The sequence below is a fragment of the Periplaneta americana genome, chromosome 9, assembly GCF_040183065.1.
Source record: "Periplaneta americana isolate PAMFEO1 chromosome 9, P.americana_PAMFEO1_priV1, whole genome shotgun sequence".
In the NCBI taxonomy this organism is placed as follows: Eukaryota; Metazoa; Arthropoda; class Insecta; order Blattodea; family Blattidae; genus Periplaneta; species Periplaneta americana.
This window is the reverse complement of record NC_091125.1, coordinates 152754687-152774009: the sequence shown is the minus strand read 5'-3', so window position 1 is coordinate 152774009 and position 19323 is coordinate 152754687. Positions and strand designations below refer to the sequence as shown.

General features: G+C 35.9%; 1 protein-coding gene across 2 annotated transcripts in view; it reads left to right on the top strand.

The window, feature by feature from the left end:
* Nucleotides 1-229: 229 nt before the first annotated feature.
* Nucleotides 230-19323, top strand: part of LOC138706612 (homeobox protein aristaless-like) — a 680650-nt gene continuing 661556 nt past the window's right edge. The window contains exon 1 of one of the 2 annotated variants that reach the window (XM_069836126.1): nt 230-684. In XM_069836126.1, coding sequence (XP_069692227.1) covers nt 540-684 — 145 coding nt within the window. In that variant the 5' untranslated portion in view covers nt 230-539. The remainder of the gene's footprint in view (nt 685-19323) is intronic. The other variant, XM_069836128.1, reaches the window with a different exon arrangement.

The window sequence follows — 19323 nt, the reverse complement described above, 5'->3', positions numbered from 1 at the left end:
GCTGGTACTAAAAATGTAATATATTGTTTTTGTATTATTATTTTATGTGTTGACACATTGTTTACATTCTTGTCATCCAGAAATAAGGACTGTCAGAGAAATTGAGTTCCGTTGGAGAACATTGCTACGTGTTTATGTATTCAGACAATACTGTCGGAAGTTAATAGTGCTGTCAAGTTTGCTGAAGGCAATAATAATATTATTATTATTACATTTACCAGTATTCTAGTAAATCTAAATTGTCTGACAAGAAATAAGGGATTACAGACAGTTTAACAACTCCACGATAGCTATCGTAGATTAATAATATTTTATAAAATAACATTTCTGAAATTGTAGAGCTTGTAAGTCAACTGGAAGCTCATTAAATTTCGTGTTACACAAGTCTAAACGCAGTTCCCAGTGACAGTGACCGACAATAATTGACCTTTACCTCAGTGATACACCGTGCTGACATTATGAGGTCATAGTGAGGTTTGTGATTTGTGGTTTGGTTCGAGTGTCTCGCCAAGGGAGTGACTGGATACCGGAGGTCCACCATGGACCTCACCACAAGACCTCGTCTCGCCCCTGCCGCCTGCGACAACAAGGCTCGTGTGGCCAAGTCCGTTTTCTCTATACGCAGCCTCGTGGACGTGAAGGAGGACTCCGGCGGCAGCGACAGCAGGGGGACCCGCCCCGTCGGTAAGTCCATGCGTTCAGCGTCACACGCCGCGTGATTGGCGGGGATTTTTTGTTAGGCCTCATTATGCGAAGGAATTTGACTTTGTGTTACGATGCAGGCGTTATCTAACTGTAGTCTGTTTGTCCCAAAACGAAGCGTGTTGTCCTGATCGGGCATTTTGATGAAGTTCATAAGGTTTTAAAGATTTCTTGTGTTTAAATATCTGTTTATATGTGTGGCGTAAACTAATTAAGCGTTCATTAGTATCCTAAGTCATCCCTCGATGATATAGGCCTACCTTAAGTTGCAGAACCCAAGGTAATGAGAACATCGCTAGATACGACCAAAATAAAGCAAAGAAAAAAATAAGAAACAATAAATTAGCTCATTAATTCAAGACAATAAAGTACATTCAAATGCATAATAAAAATTGAGACAGAAAGCAAAATCATGTATAAATTCTTTAAATTTAACCACTAGAAAATGTAACTCCTGATTTTGCAGAAAAGTACACAAAAAATGTTTGACAATAATTAAAGGACACTTAGGAAATTATAAACAAAATTCGAATACACATTATATCGAAAGTAACAATAAAATATGAGATTTAGTTGTGAATTATTGCCAAAAAGGATAAACAGAAACTAAAATAGAACAAATAAATTTTTAAAACTATTACTGGTATTAATCGCTACAGTAGGGACTACAGTACTTACACGAAATATTGATTTATGGTACAAAAGAGTAAAGTAGGATTTTATCCATGAGTGGGAAGCTTAGAAGGCCGAAGAGTAGCCGAGGGTGATAATTTTTACGAGAGAATGAAATCGATTTATTCTAGCTGTATACAAAAATTTATGTAATACTGGTATATATTTTTAAATCTACATAGACTTCAACAAACAAAATTTGGTAACACAATCTCAAGAGAAAAAATGGAACTCTCTGCATCATAATCCACAGTTAATTCCCGATTTACCACGAAAATCGTCTGTAGCTGCATTTAGATTGGCAACAGGCCATGATTGTTTGGCCAAACACCTGCATAGAATTGGATTATATCAGTCCCCTAACTGTCCATTGTGCAACTCAAACCAAGAAATGGATTCGGAACACCTCAAAATCTGTGCTTCAGTGGCTGACCATGATAATATCTTTGAAAAATATTGGAGTGCAAGAGGTCAAATGATTTTATTGTGAAACGCCTGGCATTAGAAAACAACAACAACAACATAATTCAGAGTAGGCCTATTATTCAAGGCAATTTAAATTTTAAATTATAGGCCTAGGTCTGTTCTTGGTAATGTAGTCTATTGGTTATGACGAAGTGATAATAGTAATTATTTATAATAATATATAACAGAATAAAATTTAGATTTTATTCGCGAATGAAAAGTTCGACAAAGCTCTTAGTGAAACAAAATTCAGCATTTAGAATTGGGCTAAATCCTCTGACGATACAAGTAGGCCTATTTTTTGTTAGTGATTTTGATAATTATTATGATTGCAAGGATCACTAACTGTGGTTCGGCAGTCCCAAATGGCACGCGTCTGCAGCATTTAAAAATAAATGTATCGTGAATAGAAAGACTAATTCAACGTATCTATAGTAACTTATGTCACTTTTGTCTGAAGTTATGAGTAGACCTACTTTTAGTGATATTATTAAGTACAGTAACTTACGCTAATTCTTGATACGTAAACCAACTTGTAATGGTGAGCGGGCACAGTTATTACTGTGATCTATTATCGTATGATGACACTGTAATTTAATTTAAGCACATATTTAAGTTTCAGAAAAAGGAATAAATGAGATACCCCTACAGTCAAATATTTCTTAGACTAAGTTATATTAATATAATTATTTCGTGAGGTACACATTATTTATTACTTACAGTACATGTTCTACTTACTTAAATATTTTATTCTTAAGTTATTTTCTGCCCCAAGATCATTCAGAACGATGAATATTAATCATGCTTGCCTTCTCTAGGCCTGTTTCTTAAAATAATGTGTAAGTTATGCCATGCTAATTTTCATTTGTTCTAATTTACGTAAACAATGATGCACAATGGCGCCAACACAAAACATATTCGTTAACAATCCACTCTAGGCCTATATTCACATTGGTTTGGAGTGATTTATTAAAGAATGTATTCAAGACTAATTTAGAAACGTGTTGCACGAATTATTCTTGCACTAATACGGATGCTCAGTAGACAAAATGATCGTATTTTGATTATTTAATTACTTTATAATTTCATATTGTGTTCTATGAGGTTGTTATGACTGATATATCTGTTGTCAATTGTTTTTATTTATAACAATATGGCAAAAGAGGGACTGTGAGGGATGGAGGTTGAGGTTTGGCGTGGTCTGACGCCACAAGTCTTGCTAAATATGTCGCTTTGATAGGCGTAATTATCCAGTATGGAGTGTTGTATACTCTATAGGGAACTGTAACATTGTTCTTTATAACGTAATTACGTTTTGAACGATTGAAAAATTTAGAGAGACCACGTGAAAATAGAATTTTAAATTGAAAAAGGAAAGAGTAGAGCGTGGAAATAGAGATTTAGTGCAGCATTTTTTTAGATGTAATATATAGGCCTATAATACAGTGGAAATTATGTTTATAAGAACAATTTATTCCCAGAAAGTGTACAAATATTTTAATGGCGAAGTTGAGCAATAAATTATAATTGAAAAAATTTAAAGATGAATGACAGTGCACAAAAAATAAATATGTTGATTGGAAATAATCTTCCGTCTCAGAAAATAAGCCTAGACCTATTGCTTCGAAGTGACGATAATATCACAGTCTAGTATATACAGTCACGAAGCTCAATACGTAGTAAATATGCATCCATAGATAGTTGCTAACCACTAGGATCGCTAATATCGCCTCATTACAGACAATGCGAAATAGTACCGGCACAGTCAATTGTTCCTAGCACCCTCACAACTCAAGCTTCGTGACTGTATATACTAGACTGTGATATTATGGTAGGCTTACGGTGTAAGGTAAGAGTTGTGTAACTCTACCTAACCCCTGAATTTTAGTGAATTGTACGGTAAAGTTCGTAGTCTATTGAATTGGTTTGAGCGATTGTAGATATAATAGACCTACAGGTCTATTCAGTCCCTACCGAAGATTAGAACTATCAGTAGACTTACAAGGAATGAATTCGTTGTAGATCATAATTTTTTTCAAACATTTCAAATTAGAATAATAGCTGTTTTTCGCTGAAAAAAAACTGATGAAAAAAGAGCGCTTTGTCGGAGCAATCAAGCAACCATTTTATTGAGGTTTAATCGTGTTCTGTGTTTTCGAAAACTAAAAAAAAAAAAAAACATAAATATATATTTTTTCTTGTTTTTGGTTTCTACTAGGCCTACAGATTAATTCTACGTATTGTATTTAAAGGCTCATTCACAATGAAAATTAAACATAACGCAAGCGTTAACTTAAGAATATAAACGTTACGGTAAAATCAAGAAGTCATACCATCATTCACGATGGGAGCATAAACATAACGAGGGTTCAGAATGACAAGGTTCTATCTAGTGTTTGGTAAATTTTACAGGAGAGAATTTTAAATCTTTGCTTGTTAATAAAATCAATGCAGATAAGAACCTTTTCAAACTAACTTTATCACGAACAATAATTGAGATATCAGCATATAATTTATATGGTAGATAGCTGTGAAGCAGCAGAATTCAGTGCAACAAAAATCTCAATTTTGCTAAAAATGTCAGATAGAATCTTGTCATTCTGAGCCCGCGATAACACTACAGCAATCATACTTGGTAACCATGGAAACATAACAACGACGCCATTTCCTCATGTTCTGTCGTATACTTCAGCGCTCCACGATTGTGTTCTGTTTGCAAATCACATAAGCATAAGCATGAAAGTTTGGAGTTCGCAAACTTCCTTGTCAACGTCTTACGGTAATGTTTATGTCAATGCTTATGTGAATCATTGTGAATGATCCCATTTGGTAGCCTGGCCGAAAACTTCTGTGTTCATGTTACGGTTATGTTTAATTTTCATTGTGAATGGGCCTTAATTAGATTATAATATAGCCTAAAGAGTGAATCGTTAAGTAATGCCATTAATTCCTTTGCAGAACGAAAAGTTACATTTGTTCGGGTCAAATTTCTGCACATTTAAAGGCCAAAACTAGAATTCTTTCAATAATATATGATCATAATACAGTGCTCTCTTAAACTGACTGAGCATAAACCTAGCTATTGGGAATTAAATCAATGGCTATCCCAAAACACGCTATGAAATATTTCATATAAAACAATTTTTGTCTCGAAAAGGAAGGGGGAAAAAAAAAGAGCGAAACTATATCCAACTTTTTTCTTTGAAATATCTCAAAGAATAAGCCCCTGAAATTAATGATATTACTTACGGTTCACCCTGTATTTTATATACAGTCATAGACTATTAATGGAAAGTTGAAGACCGAAACGACCAAAAATAACATTTTTTTTACTTTTGATTCAATTGAATTTTGTCGCTTTCTTCTGAATCAGAATACAGTGTGTTCCTCTGTAGACCGGTCCCAGGTAGTAATGTTTCTTCGGCATAATGACAGTAATGCGGAGCGCCTGTTCCGGGAAAGCTAAGAGGTAAAGGGCGGAATGGGACCGGTCTGTATAGGAACTTTCTGTACTTTATTTATTAAAGTTATCATTCATCCCATTTAAATGGCATGTTTCGGAGCGTGTTAGACTACATAGCACCAATAATAAAATTTATCTTTATAGCTGTTTTTCTCAAAACGACGTTTTGCAATCTTCAATGTTCTCTTTCTCAGAAACTACAAGTTAAAATTGATTCAAATTTCGTACAGATGTTTATCAGGCTCCCTACTGTATTATACCTAGTAGCGAACAATCATATTAATATGTCTTAACACTCGTTCTTACCGAATGTTAAATATTCTGAAAACATTTTTTTCGATTGGAAATGTTGAACATTACAAATAATATATGATTTTTTTGTGGGCAATGAAGATATGAGCACAGTCTAATATATAGACCTACAGTCACGAAGCTTGAGTTGTGAGGGTGCTAGGAACACTAGACTGTGCCGATACTATTTCGCATTGTCTGTAATGAGGCGATATTAGCGATCCTAGTGGTTAGCAACTATCTATGGATGCATATTTACTACGTATTGAGCTTCGTGACTATATGCTAGACTGTGATATGAGATTCTTTATTTCTCAGATTGTAAGATGCTCTTCGTAAAATGTGTGAAAAAATATTAATATTAAGTTAAAGATAGTTTTTGAGAAAAGGTGCATCAGAAACCAAAACGTTATTTCAAACAACATAGCTAAACAATTCATTCAATCAAAATAAAATTCCTGTAGCATAACTTATGCAAGATATACCTACATAGTAGAGATGAATAACGATCGAGAAAGCAAGACTAACAGCGCCCGTAAAGCCGAAAACCCGCACGACAATGTTGTATACATCGCGTCGTTGACGTAAAGACTGCTCGTGAGTGTTTCGAGACGCCGAGATTGATCACTCCCGAAGCCCCGAACGTCAAGCAGCCTTGAATCGCCACAGTTGTTTATACCTGACTGAACTTCTATCTACTTCGGCAATTGTTACATATGTTGGCCTAAAAACAATCACGTAGCCTATTTGAAACATTATCTCTACCTTTCAGTGTATAATAATCCGTTCCCCAGTCTTTATTTAATTACTAGGCCCTTATTAAAAGGCTAGGAATTTTCTTTTCATATGTTTAAGATCAAATGTGCAATATCAAGTAAAAAGATATTAACGTTATGTTTCATGTTTCTTAGAAATGCAAATTTATTTGAGAATTGTTTTTTTTTTTTCTATTTATGTTAACCATAAGTAATAAATATCATATAATAGAACCAGAACATTTTGATAACTAAGATACTGTACTGTTTTGTCTTTTTGTATCATTTAAACATTTATAATGTTATTTATTTCAATTATGTATGTTATTCAAAGTTTCGAAAGCTTTCCACGCCGACCAAATGCTATTTCCAGAATGATGAGCGAGAATCGAAGCGCACGAGAATGACGAGACGAGACTCGAAAGACAAATGCAACGAACACAGCGAGCGAGAGCGGCAGTTAGTTTTGTTCATCTCTAATGCCTCTAAGTTTTTGAGAAAAGGTGCATTAAAAACCAAAACATAATTTCAAAAAACATAACTTAGCTAAACAATTCATTCAATCAGAATGAAATTCATGTGGAATATACAAGACATAGGCCTATATAGGCTCTAAACCTACAGGTTTTTGGAAAATTTGATCATTGATGAAATTGATCATTATTGTTTTAGTAGTTTCCAAGATAAAACATTTAAATGGTAACTTGTCAATTTTGGTAAATTCAGTCTTCCCCTTAAAGAACTTATACTTAGGCGTAATTGTGTAGGCTGTTTCCTTATTAAAATAAATATAGCCTAAGAAAAAGTCATCATTCTAAAAGATTTTTCAAGCTTCAGACGTTGTCCTTAACAGTAATCCTAACAACTGAAGTAGATATTTTGTAGTAGGCTAAGTTAAATTAAAAACCTGTAAAATTGTCTACTTACAGTTTTAGATATTAGAGAACCATCTGAGAGTGTGTGTAGTAGCTACTTCTATTACATCCATAGGAAGAGAAAAGTCTCGGGATTTTCAAGTTCTTTATTTTAACATGTAAACATTCTGTAGCCCCTAACGTACGCCTATTTATGTTTTTACTAGGCCTTTGTAAAATTTCTGCTATTGCGATTAATTTACTGAGTTTGATATCAGAAGTTTGGGAAGACATTTAAAAAATCGTAGCCAATTTCTTTATGCGGCATAGGCTACTTATTATATTTGATAAGTAAATTCGGGAAATGTAGTCTATAGGCTACATTACGATACCGGTGTAAGAAACCGCATTACACAGAAACGATAACGTCAGAGATGACGTCACATGACTATAATATCAAAAGATGACGTATCACCACAGTCTAGTATATACAGTCACGAAGCTCAATACGTAGTAAATATGCATCCATAGATAGTTGCTAACCACTAGGATCGTTAATATCGCCTCATTACAGACAATGCGAAATAGTACTGGCACAGCCTATTGTTTCTAGCACCCTCACAACTCAAGCTTCGTGACTGTATATATTAGACTGTGGTATCACCTACAAAAGACACTAAGTATTCAAACTATTATATTATGCAATAAATAAATACTTCGTTGCTAGGGAAACGTAGACAGCAGATGAGCGATAATTTCAGTGCCGTTTGTTTTTCCGCATACCGTAAATATACTTGAAATCTTTCCACATTCTTCGGCCTCATGTCACTTAAATATCCTCCTCAAATAAACCACTAATCTTGCCACAAACTTCGGCCTCATGTCACTTAAATATCCTCCTCAAATAAACCACTAATCTTGCCACAAACTTCGGCCTCATGTCACTTAAATATCCTCCTCAAATAAACCACTAATCTTGCCACAAACTTCGGCCTCATGTCACTTAAATATCCTCCTCAAATAAACCACTAATCTTGCCACAAACTTCGGCCTCATGTCACTTAAATATCCTCCTCAAATAAACCACTAATCTTGCCACAAACTTCGGCCTCATGTCACTTAAATATCCTCCTCAAATAAACCACTAATCTTGCCACAAACTTCGGCCTCATGTCACTTAAATATCCTCCTCAAATAAACCACTAATCTTGCCACAAACTTCGGCCTCATGTCACTTAAATATCCTCCTCAAATAAACCACTAATCTTTCCACATTCTTCGGCCTCATGTCACTTAAATATCCTCCTCAAATAAACCACTAATCTTGCCACAAACTTCGGCCTCATGTCACTTAAATATCCTCCTCAAATAAACCACTAATCTTGCCACAAACTTCGGCCTCATGTCACTTAAATATCCTCCTCAAATAAACCACTAATCTTTCCACATTCTTCGGCCTCATGTCACTTAAATATCCTCCTCAAATAAACCACTAATCTTGCCACAAACTTCGGCCTCATGTCACTTAAATATCCTCCTCAAATAAACCACTAATCTTGCCACAAACTTCGGCCTCATGTCACTTAAATATCCTCCTCAAATAAACCACTAATCTTGCCACAAACTTCGGCCTCATGTCACTTAAATATCCTCCTCAAATAAACCACTAATCTTTCCACATTCTTCGGCCTCATGTCACTTAAATATCCTCCTCAAATAAACCACTAATCTTGCCACAAACTTCGGCCTCATGTCACTTAAATATCCTTCTCAAATAAACCACTAATCTTGCCACAAACTTCGGCCTCATGTCACTTAAATATCCTCCTCAAATAAACCACTAATCTTGCCACAAACTTCGGCCTCATGTCACTTAAATATCCTCCTCAAATAAACCACTAATCTTTCCACATTCTTCGGCCTCATGTCACTTAAATATCCTCCTCAAATAAACCACTAATCTTGCCACAAACTTCGGCCTCATGTCACATAAATATCCTCCTCAAATAAACCACTAATCTTGCCACAAACTTCGGCCTCATGTCACTTAAATATCCTCCTCAAATAAACCACTAATCTTTCCACATTCTTCGGCCTCATGTCACTTAAATATCCTCCTCAAATAAACCACTAATCTTGCCACAAACTTCGGCCTCATGTCACTTAAATATCCTCCTCAAATAAACCACTAATCTTGCCACAAACTTCGGCCTCATGTCACTTAGCAATTCTCTCATATAACTCATCTAACTTATAACGAAAGGCGAATCAGACATTTAGTTCCCTTATTCAATTCCACCGTCGTAACAAATCGTTCTCGAACAGTACAACACTCAAATAGAATTATAAAATCCACTGAAGCCAACATACAAAAATTAATTACACCGATAGGTACCGAAAACCTAAAAACTAAATTCCACTGCCTTCTAAACCAACAGACTTCTATCCTACAGTAGACTACAGCAATGGATAAGTAATGACGTAACAGAACTTACTTCACATAAGAAAATAGTTCCCAACATCTGGTGTCTGAATATATAGGTACTAGACGCGTAAATTCATAATTGTAAAAAGTGGTCTTCAGTAAAAAGCCCTTTTTAGTGACATTTTCAGGTAGGCCTATCTCCTATCGCGCAGAAAATAGAAGCATCTCCACTGGCGCTAAAAATGCTTTCTTGCTGGTGCAGTTCAGACCTCAAACATCCACTGTCCAGAAATTTGCATCTCCACTGACAATAAAATTGCTTTCTTGCTGGTGCAGTCCAGGCCCCCAAACATCCACTGTCGAGAAATTTGCATCTCTACTGGTACTAAAATTGCTTTCTTGCTGGTGCGGTTCAGACCTCCCAAACATCCACTGTCAAAAAATTTGCATCTCCACTGGCACTAAAATTGCTTTCTTGCTGGCGCGTTTCAGACCCTCAAACATCCACTGTCGAGAAATTTGCATCTCCACTGGTACTAAAATGCTTCCTTGCTGATGCGGTTCACACCTCCCAAACATCCACTGTCCAGAAATTTGCATCTCCATTGGCACTGAAATTACTTTTTTGCTGGTGCGGTTCAGACCTCCCAAACATCCACTGTCCAGAAATTTGCATCTACACTGACAATAAAATTGCTTTCTTGCTGGTGCGTTTCAGATCCTAAGACATCCACTGTCCAGAAATTTGCATCTCCACTGGTAGCTACTAAAATTGCTTTCTTGCTGGTGTTTTTCAGACCCTCAAACATCCACTGTCCAGAAATTTGCATCTCCACTGACACTAAAATTGCTTTCTTGCTGGTGTGTTTCAGACCCTCAAACATCCACTGTCCAGAAATTTTCATCCCCACTGGCGCTAAAATTACTTTCTTGCTGGTGCGGTTCAGGCCCCCAAACACCCACTGTCCAGAAATTTGCATATCCACTGGTACTAAAATTGCTTTCTTGCTGTGCGTTTCAGACCCTCAAACATCCACTGTCCAGAAATTTGCACCTCCACTGGCACTAAAATTGCTTCCTTGCTGGTGCGTTTCAGACCCTCAAACATCCACTGTCCAGAAATTTGCACCTCCACTGGTACTAAAATTGCTTTCTTGCTGTGCGTTTCAGATCCTCAAACATCCACTGTTCAGAAATTTGCATCTCCACTGGTACTAAAATGCTTCCTTGCTGATGCGGTTCACACCTCCCAAACATCCACTGTCCAGAAATTTGCATCTCCATTGGCACTGAAATTACTTTTTTGCTGGTGCGGTTCAGACCTCCCAAACATCCACTGTCCAGAAATTTGCACCTCCACTGGCACTAAAATTGCTTCCTTGCTGGTGCGTTTCAGACCCTCAGATATCCACTGTCCAGAAATTTGCATCTCCACAGGTACTAAAATTGCTTTCTTGCTGTTGCGTTTCAGACCCTCAAACATCCACTGTCCAGAAAGTTGCATATCCACTGGTACTAAAATTGCTTTCTTGCGGTGCGTTTCATACCCTCAGACATCCACTGTCCAGAAATTTGCACCTCCACTGGCACTAAAATTGCTTTCTTGCTGTGCGTTTCAGACCCTCAGACATCCACTGTCCAGAAATTTGCACCTCCACTGGCACTAAAATTGCTTTCTTGCTGTGCGTTTCAGACCCTCAAACATCCACTGTCCAGAAATTTGCATCTCCACTGGTACTAAAATTGCTTTCTTGGTAGTGCGTTTCAGACCCTCAAACATCCACTGTCCAAAAATTTGCATCTCCACTAAAAATTCTTTCTTGCTGGTGCGGTTCATGTCCTCAAACATCCACTACTGTCCACAAATTTTGCACCTCCACTAGAATTAAAAAGGTGCTTTCTTCCTAATGCGTTTCAGGCCCCCAATCACCCATTGCTTTTCAGAAATTTGCACCTAAATCTCTCAAAAAAATTTAAGTACTTAAATTATACAGGTTGAACCGTAAGTATTGTCATTAATTTCAGGGGGTTATTTTTTGAGATATTCTTTTCGAGATTAAATAGTGTCATACTAAGCTAGTGATGTAATTCTCAATATGCTCAGTCAATTTAAGAGAGCAGTGTATTATGATAATAAAATATGATCGAAAGAATTTTAGTTTTGTCCTTTAAATGTACAGAAATTTGATCTGAACAAATGTAGCCTAATTTCTTTTCTTACTTTTAGTCTATTTGTCGTCATATAAATATTATTGCAATTAACACTCTGGTTGTAAATTTAGAACTATAATTTTGATATGTTAGTAATTTGAGTTTCCAACTTTTCAAAGGATAAATTTCTAATTTATTAAAATACCTTCGGGCAACAGTAACAAACATAAGTGACACTCGAGAGGAAATTAAACGCAGAATAAAAATATGGGAAATGCCTGTTATTATTCAGTTGAGAAGCTTTTGTCATACGTCTGCTTTAAAAAATACTGAAAGTTGAAATTTAACTTATGAAACAGTTAAGTTACCGGTTGTTCTGTATAGTTATGTAACTTGGACTCTCACTTTGAAAGAGGAACAGAGGTTAAGGGTGTTTGAGAATAAGGTGCTTATGAAAATATTTGGGCTAAGAGGGATGAAGTTACAGAAGAGTGGAGAAAGTTACACAACGCAGAACTGCACGCATTGTATTCTTCACCTGACATAATTAGGAACATTAAATCCAGACGTTTGAGATGGGCAGGGCATGCAGCACGTATGGGCGAATCCAGAAATGCATATAGAGTGTTATTAGGGAGGCCGGAGGAAAAAAGACCTTTGGAGAGGCCGAGATATAGATGGGAAGTTAGGCTAATATTAAATTGGAATGAGGGAGTTAGGATATGATGATAGAGACTGGATTATTCTTGCACAGGATAGGGACCAATGGCGGGCTACAGTGCTTGCCTGAGGGCCCTCCTCCGAGAAAAAAATTCCATCGACGCTAAATAACTCAGTAGTTGATACAGTGTCGTTAAATAAGCGTCGTTAAATAACCAAGTAAAAAACTGAATCATCTACTACTACTACTACTACTACTACTACTACTACTACTACTACTACTACTACTACTACTACTACTACTACTACTACTACTACTACTACTACTGCCACTACTACTGTTTTTGTCAATAAAATTAATGAAGGAATAATTTTCTAACACAGAATTTATTGCCATACCTCCTGGAAAACTGGAAGTGTCGTAGATTTTATTAACCAAATATGGCAAGTCTGGGATAAAAAGTCTAGATTTCGGTAACAACAATTTTTTTTACTCAATTTTTCATTCATTATCTACCAATTTTTTCTTTTCTATGTTTGTCATAAAAATTGTGACATTACAGAGAATGCAGATGTTATATTAACTTAACGGGTTAAATCAGTTGAAGGCTTGTGTGCCGCAAAATTGCCTGTCAACAGCATAGCTTATGGCTGCAAGTGAATGGGGTTGTGATCCCAGTTCGAAAGCGACCGTGCATTGGCGATTCCAATTGTACACCTGTCTACTGTCTCCTTCCCCCGCTGTTTTTTTTTGTAACAACCTGCATTCAACAGGCCTACAAGCCAACTCGTACGGGAATGTTAACTCTAATGAAATCTACAACTGTACTGAAGGGAGAGGATATGTCGTTAGCTGTTTTGTAAGGACGCAAGTGTCTTTATCTTGGAAATTAAAAACTCCCCATTCAACGACTTTGCCATCGAATTGTTAGAATTACTGGATTTTATTCGGATTTCCCTACACGTAATAAAAGACTCAACTTTAGTGTTCGTTTGACAGCGTCAAATGATAGTCGAAGCCTGATTTTATTTATAAATGGCTCTGGAGTTGTCGATAGTAATGTTTTATTTCTTGGAGGTGTTTATCTTAATGTTACATAGAATCTAACATCTTTTAAAATACCGGTTTTAAATTATTGACTAACAAAAATACCTGAACATTTTTTAATTAGGGGAGAGTTGAGTAGTATCGGACATCGGGTAATATCGGACAGTGAGTTTCTTTCATCTACAACCAGATGATTGTACCTGATTGACATGGTTACGTTTCTGTGATGTCGCATACACTTACATAACCACGTCATTCAGGTACTACCATCTCTGGTAGATGAAAGAAACGCACTGTCCGATATTACCCGATGTCCGATATTACCCAACTCTCCCCTAGAGATTTTTAGATTTCTACGGGAGGAGAGTTTGTTGGGTAGATTTCATAAACGTTCCTATAGGCCTAGGATGTATTGGACTTTTGTAGAGAATGGATTTAGAAGTAACTATAGAGCAGGCCTGCACAAACGGCGCTCGCCAGAAAGATACGTCGGAATGACGTAGGCCTGCTATAGGTAGAGGATAGTCCACGCAGCTATCTGGTGTAGTGTGTATTATCAGTAGCTATTTCACTTTGCCTATCTACGACTACGTAATGGAGGAATCTAAAAGATGGAAAAGTGATCATCAGGCAAATTCCTTCAATATTGCATGAGAAATGCTTATTTTTTCACAACAGCTGGAGTCATTACTTATCTGCCACAAAAGTTTGAAAGAGAGAGGAAAATATAATATAATACGTCATTACTAGTCCACACATTGTTGGTGAAGATTGCAGTAAAAAGGTTCAGGAGTTGAAAGTTGCATTATTACATGAGGTAAGGTACGTTAGAATTTATTAATATTGAACAATTTAGCCTAAATATCTCTCTTCAGAGAAAAGGCCAGCTCATTGTTGATAAGTTGAATAAATTACGGGATTTCAGTCTAAACTTACACTTTTCGTAAGTCAGCTTCGGGAAGGTAATATGGCTTACTTTCGAACGATAGTAACTGCTCGTGATGAAGCCATGTTAAACGATTATGTGCAAATATTAATTGAAATTCAAAATGAATTTAATTCTAGGTTCCAAGATCTTGTCTTAATTGGAAAGATGTTTAAAGTTATCAGAATAAATTCCTTCAACACCAGTTGAAACAGTGTCGTACGATTTACAGCTTGAACTTATTGATCATCAATGTGACCTAAGGGCTAAAGACCGTTTGAATAATACTACTAGACTGGTTGAGTTTTACAAGACTAAACCTCAGCAATAATATCCACGACTACACAGGCTGGCTGTGAAAATGATTGCTATGTTTGGTTCAACATTTATATTTATGAGCAACTGTTTTCTATTATCAACTTTAATAAAGGCAGACATCGAAAATCTGTAACTGATGTTTCATTACGATCAGTACTCTTCCTTTCAGCTGCCAACAGCATAAAACCCCGTTTTGATTAACAAAATGATATTGTATATTTAAGTAGCTATAGAGTTTCTATTATTTCTGTAAAGTAAATATTTGTTTATAAATTAATAATAGTCCAAGATAGTTTTGTAAACACTGAATGGGAATTAATTTCATGAACACTCGTACTAGTACGTTTGTGTACATTTTGTACGAGATCACTCCCTTCTTCAGTCCACCCTTATACAGAGCGCAGCCAATATCTGCATTCCGCTCTCGAGCTGTGAGCCGACTCGGAGAGCGCAAATCTTGTGCAGGTCTGCTATAGGAGATACCTAGTCAAGAAAAAAAAAAGAGTATTGGTTTTATGGGCCTTGCCTAGTACACTGTAGAAGCACTGTGGTAGTTAGGCGTTTCTATGGAAACTGTTCATTTAATGGTATAACCCCATGTGAACAAAACATTTTTCTTAACTTGAAATCCTTTGTACCTACTTTTAATACTAGTGTTAAAAGTAAATACGAGGGAGAGTAAAAAAATAACCTTAATAATTGTTTTATTAATTGAATATGTACAATAAGACTACAAACACCTCATCACTTTTCAACACTTGCATTGAACGTAGTGGGGACTATGTTGAAAAGTGCTAAAGTGTTTGTAGTCTTATTGTGCATATTCAGTTAATAAAACAATCATTAAGGTTAGCCTACTTTTTGTCTCCCCCTCGTAGCTTTCAATTGTTCTAAGAGATGACAAATGAAATAAGACTTAACTTACATTAAAGCTAAGAGTAAATGTCTTTCAACCGTTCAAAGAGTTGACAAACGATGCAAAGCCTACAAATTTTAACAAATGAACGTTTATCAACACATTGAACAATTGAAAGTTGTTTCAGTGACAAAATTAGAAAAAAAAAAACATTTCATGTAATTAAAAAAACGAATAATTCTATTACTTCAGGAAGAAAATTGAAACCAAGAAATAGACCTAGCTATTTAAAGATAGGACAAGATATACTGTACGTAGCCCTGTGTGTTTTATTTGGTTTCTGGGCCTAGATTTGCTACATTTCATCTATCGGCTTCCTTTTGTAAACATCTGTGCTCACAGAATAAAATGACCCGACGTTTAACACGTCTATCATGAATAAATATTTATTATTTATGTAGGCCTATATTTCTGAAATGCTTGGAAAAAGTGGCATAAGTCAATTTCCACAAAAAAATTTATTAGTTTATTGACAACTTACGGAACATCTGCTCACTTGGGAAAAGAGACATAAGTATTTCTCCCATTACAATAATTCATGCAGAAGAAAATCAAATCGACATAAACCAGTGTGAAGACAGTTTTTTTTCCTTCTCCTGTAAAATTAACATTTTTGACTTGTGCCACTTTTCCCGAGCACTACAGATTTGATGTAATGAGAAAGGAAAAGTTGAATTAAAAAGAAAAACAGGAAAGGAAGAAAAGGGATAGAAAATGACGTGAACACTTGAAGAAAAAAAATAAAATTAAAATTATAAAGTAAAACGAAATAAATGAAGAAACGTGAGTTAATCTAGATAATGGAGGTCTAGGACTTAATCCATTTTTATGAAGAAGGCAGCAGTGGTTGTATGAGTTCTGAGTAGGCCTAACTTCAACGCAGTATTAGGTGTATTTAAAGACGGTGCCTCATAGTGGGATTAACCTTCGTCATCAGTTGGGAAGGGTGTTACATGTTTTTTTAGTCTGTTATAACTAGCTATTACAATTGACTGGCCCATTTGTGAGACGTATCATTACCTATAAATGCTGACGGAAGCTATCAAATTGAGTTATTTACACCACATCAGCAGCCTTGAGATCGCGCCATGTGCGTTGCAGCTTCGATTCTGTGTCGTAACTGGGAGGTTTTTTCAGTATTTTCGAGATAATATGGTGGTTTGGAGCTATGGTGGAATGAGAAACCTGTATGGGCTACTACAAATCCGTCAGTGAGCTTACTTCGCTATCCCGTGCTTCTTCTTCTTCGTCTTCTCTCTCTCTTTTTTTTTTTTTTTTTTTTTTTTTTTTGGAAAAAATCCCCGAAAACTTTACAAGGTGATGAACACAAGCGGGGTTCGAACTCATCCTTGAACATAGTGTCGAATCACGAGTCCAGGTCGTTATCCTGAGCTATGTCGGTGGCTTATGACTAGGGCTGAAAAACATTACTCGTTATAAGCTACGCTGCATCGAATGTAGAACTCTGTGTTTACAAAATGCTTGTGTGCACGGACGACTAGTTACTGTAGCGGCTGCTTGTAGCCTACAGTTCGCTCCGTATGAAGGAACTTGTAATAGAATTTAATTTACAGCATTACTTGTGTTTCAAATTTTATTTTATTTTATTTATTTATATTTATAACAGGGCAAAGCCCCAATTACAATAGACAGTACAGTTATTTGTTTAAAACATAGAATTGCAGATAAGGTGAAAAAAAATATAAAAGAGGTACAAATGCAAGATACAAGTCTAAATACAAATTAAAAATGAAAAAGTGAAAAAAAAAGACAAATAGATACTACATAAATAAAAGACACAGATACAGATATAAATGAAAAATACAAAATAAAAATAAATGAAAAATAGTTAAGTATAGATATCATAGCCAAAAATTTTTAATGTAGCTATAATTGGCAAATTACAGAGTAACAGAGCAACAAATAAATACTTACTTACTTACTGGCTTTTAAGGAACCCGGAGGTTCATTGCCGTCCTCACATAAGCCCGCCATTGGTCCCTATCCTGAGCAAGATTAATCCAGTCTCTATCATCATATCCCACCTCCCTCAAATCCATTTTAATATTATCTTCCCATCTACGCCTCGGCCTCCCCAAAGGTCTTTTTCCCTGCGGCCTCCCAACTAACATTCTATATGCATTTCTGGACTGGCCCATACGTGCTGCATGCCCAGTCCATCTCAGACGTCTGAATTTAATGTTCCTAATTATGTCAGGTGAATAATATAATGCGTGCAGTTCTGTGTTGTGTAACTTTCTCCATTCTCCTGTAACTTCATCCCTCTTAGCCCCAAATATTTTCCTAAGAACCTTATTCTCGAACACCCTTAATCTCTGTTCCTGTTTCAAAGTGAGAGTCCAAATTCCACAACCATACAGAACACCCGGTAATATAACTGTTTTATAAATTCTAACTTTCAGAGTTTCTGACAGCAGACTGGATGATAAAGGCTTCTCAACCGAATAATAACAGGCATTTCCCATATTTATTGTGTTTAATTTCCTCCCGAGTATCATTTATATAACAAATAGATAGCAAAATTATTTGAAATCAACTACCTTCAATATATTAATAAGAAAATGTTTGTATTTCATGTAAGAAAAGCTGAAATCTTGTTCCCATGTTTATACGAGTATATTCCATTGAAATTTGAACACATTTTTAACACTGGTGAATTTTTATGTGCTTAAGTGTTTGGTTTTTTTATAATATAACAATTGGCGATTTCTTAAATGTGATGTTCTAGCGTTAATATGGATTTGTGATAATATTTCGCTATTATCCAGTAGACGGTTAAATATTTGTACAATAAAAGTTGCTCAGCAAGTAATCTACGACTTCCAAGAGACGTTAAATTAAATTCAGCAAGTAGATTGTTGTACGAAATTTTGTTATGGAGGGCCGAATAATGATATTTTCTAAGGTACAGATATCTTGAGAATCGTTTTTGAATTTTTTTTCAATTTGATTACTATATGATTTGCAAGTGGGTGGCCAAATTACAGAGGCATATTCCAATTTAGCGCAAACATGACAATTAAAAAGGAGTGTCAAAGTTGAAGTGTTTTGTAAAGTTTTTGAATTTCTAATAATAAAACCTAGATTTTAAAAAGCATTATTTGTTGTGTTAAATATGTGATTATGAAAAGTCAAATTATGATTAATAGTTACACCGTGGTCTTTTACACAATATATTCGTTGTAATGGTTCATCATTCATTGGACACGTGCTTGGACAATGCCCTAAAGACGAGCTGCTGATCAATGCTAGACATCATCGTGTACGACATGCTTTGGCGACATCGTTAAAAACTTTAAATTGGGAGATTCATGAGGAAGTACATTGTGTATCATCAGATGGTTCTTTTAGGCGGGCAGACAGTATTGCTATTAACGGACGGCTTAAAACGGGCTCTTGTTCTTGACCCTACTATCCGTTTCGAAAGAAACCTAAATCAGGCCACCGAAGTTGATATTGAGAAGAAGTCCGTATATGAACCTTGTCTGCCTTATCTTTCTCAAAAGTACAACGTCCCTCTTAAACAATGATCTGTCATTGGTTTGCTGTTTGGCAGTAGAGGTTCTATTTCCAAATTCACATGGAATTATCTTAAGGAACTTCACATTCCTTTTGATTATGTAATGTCTGTCCTTATAGATATTATCAAGGATTCTC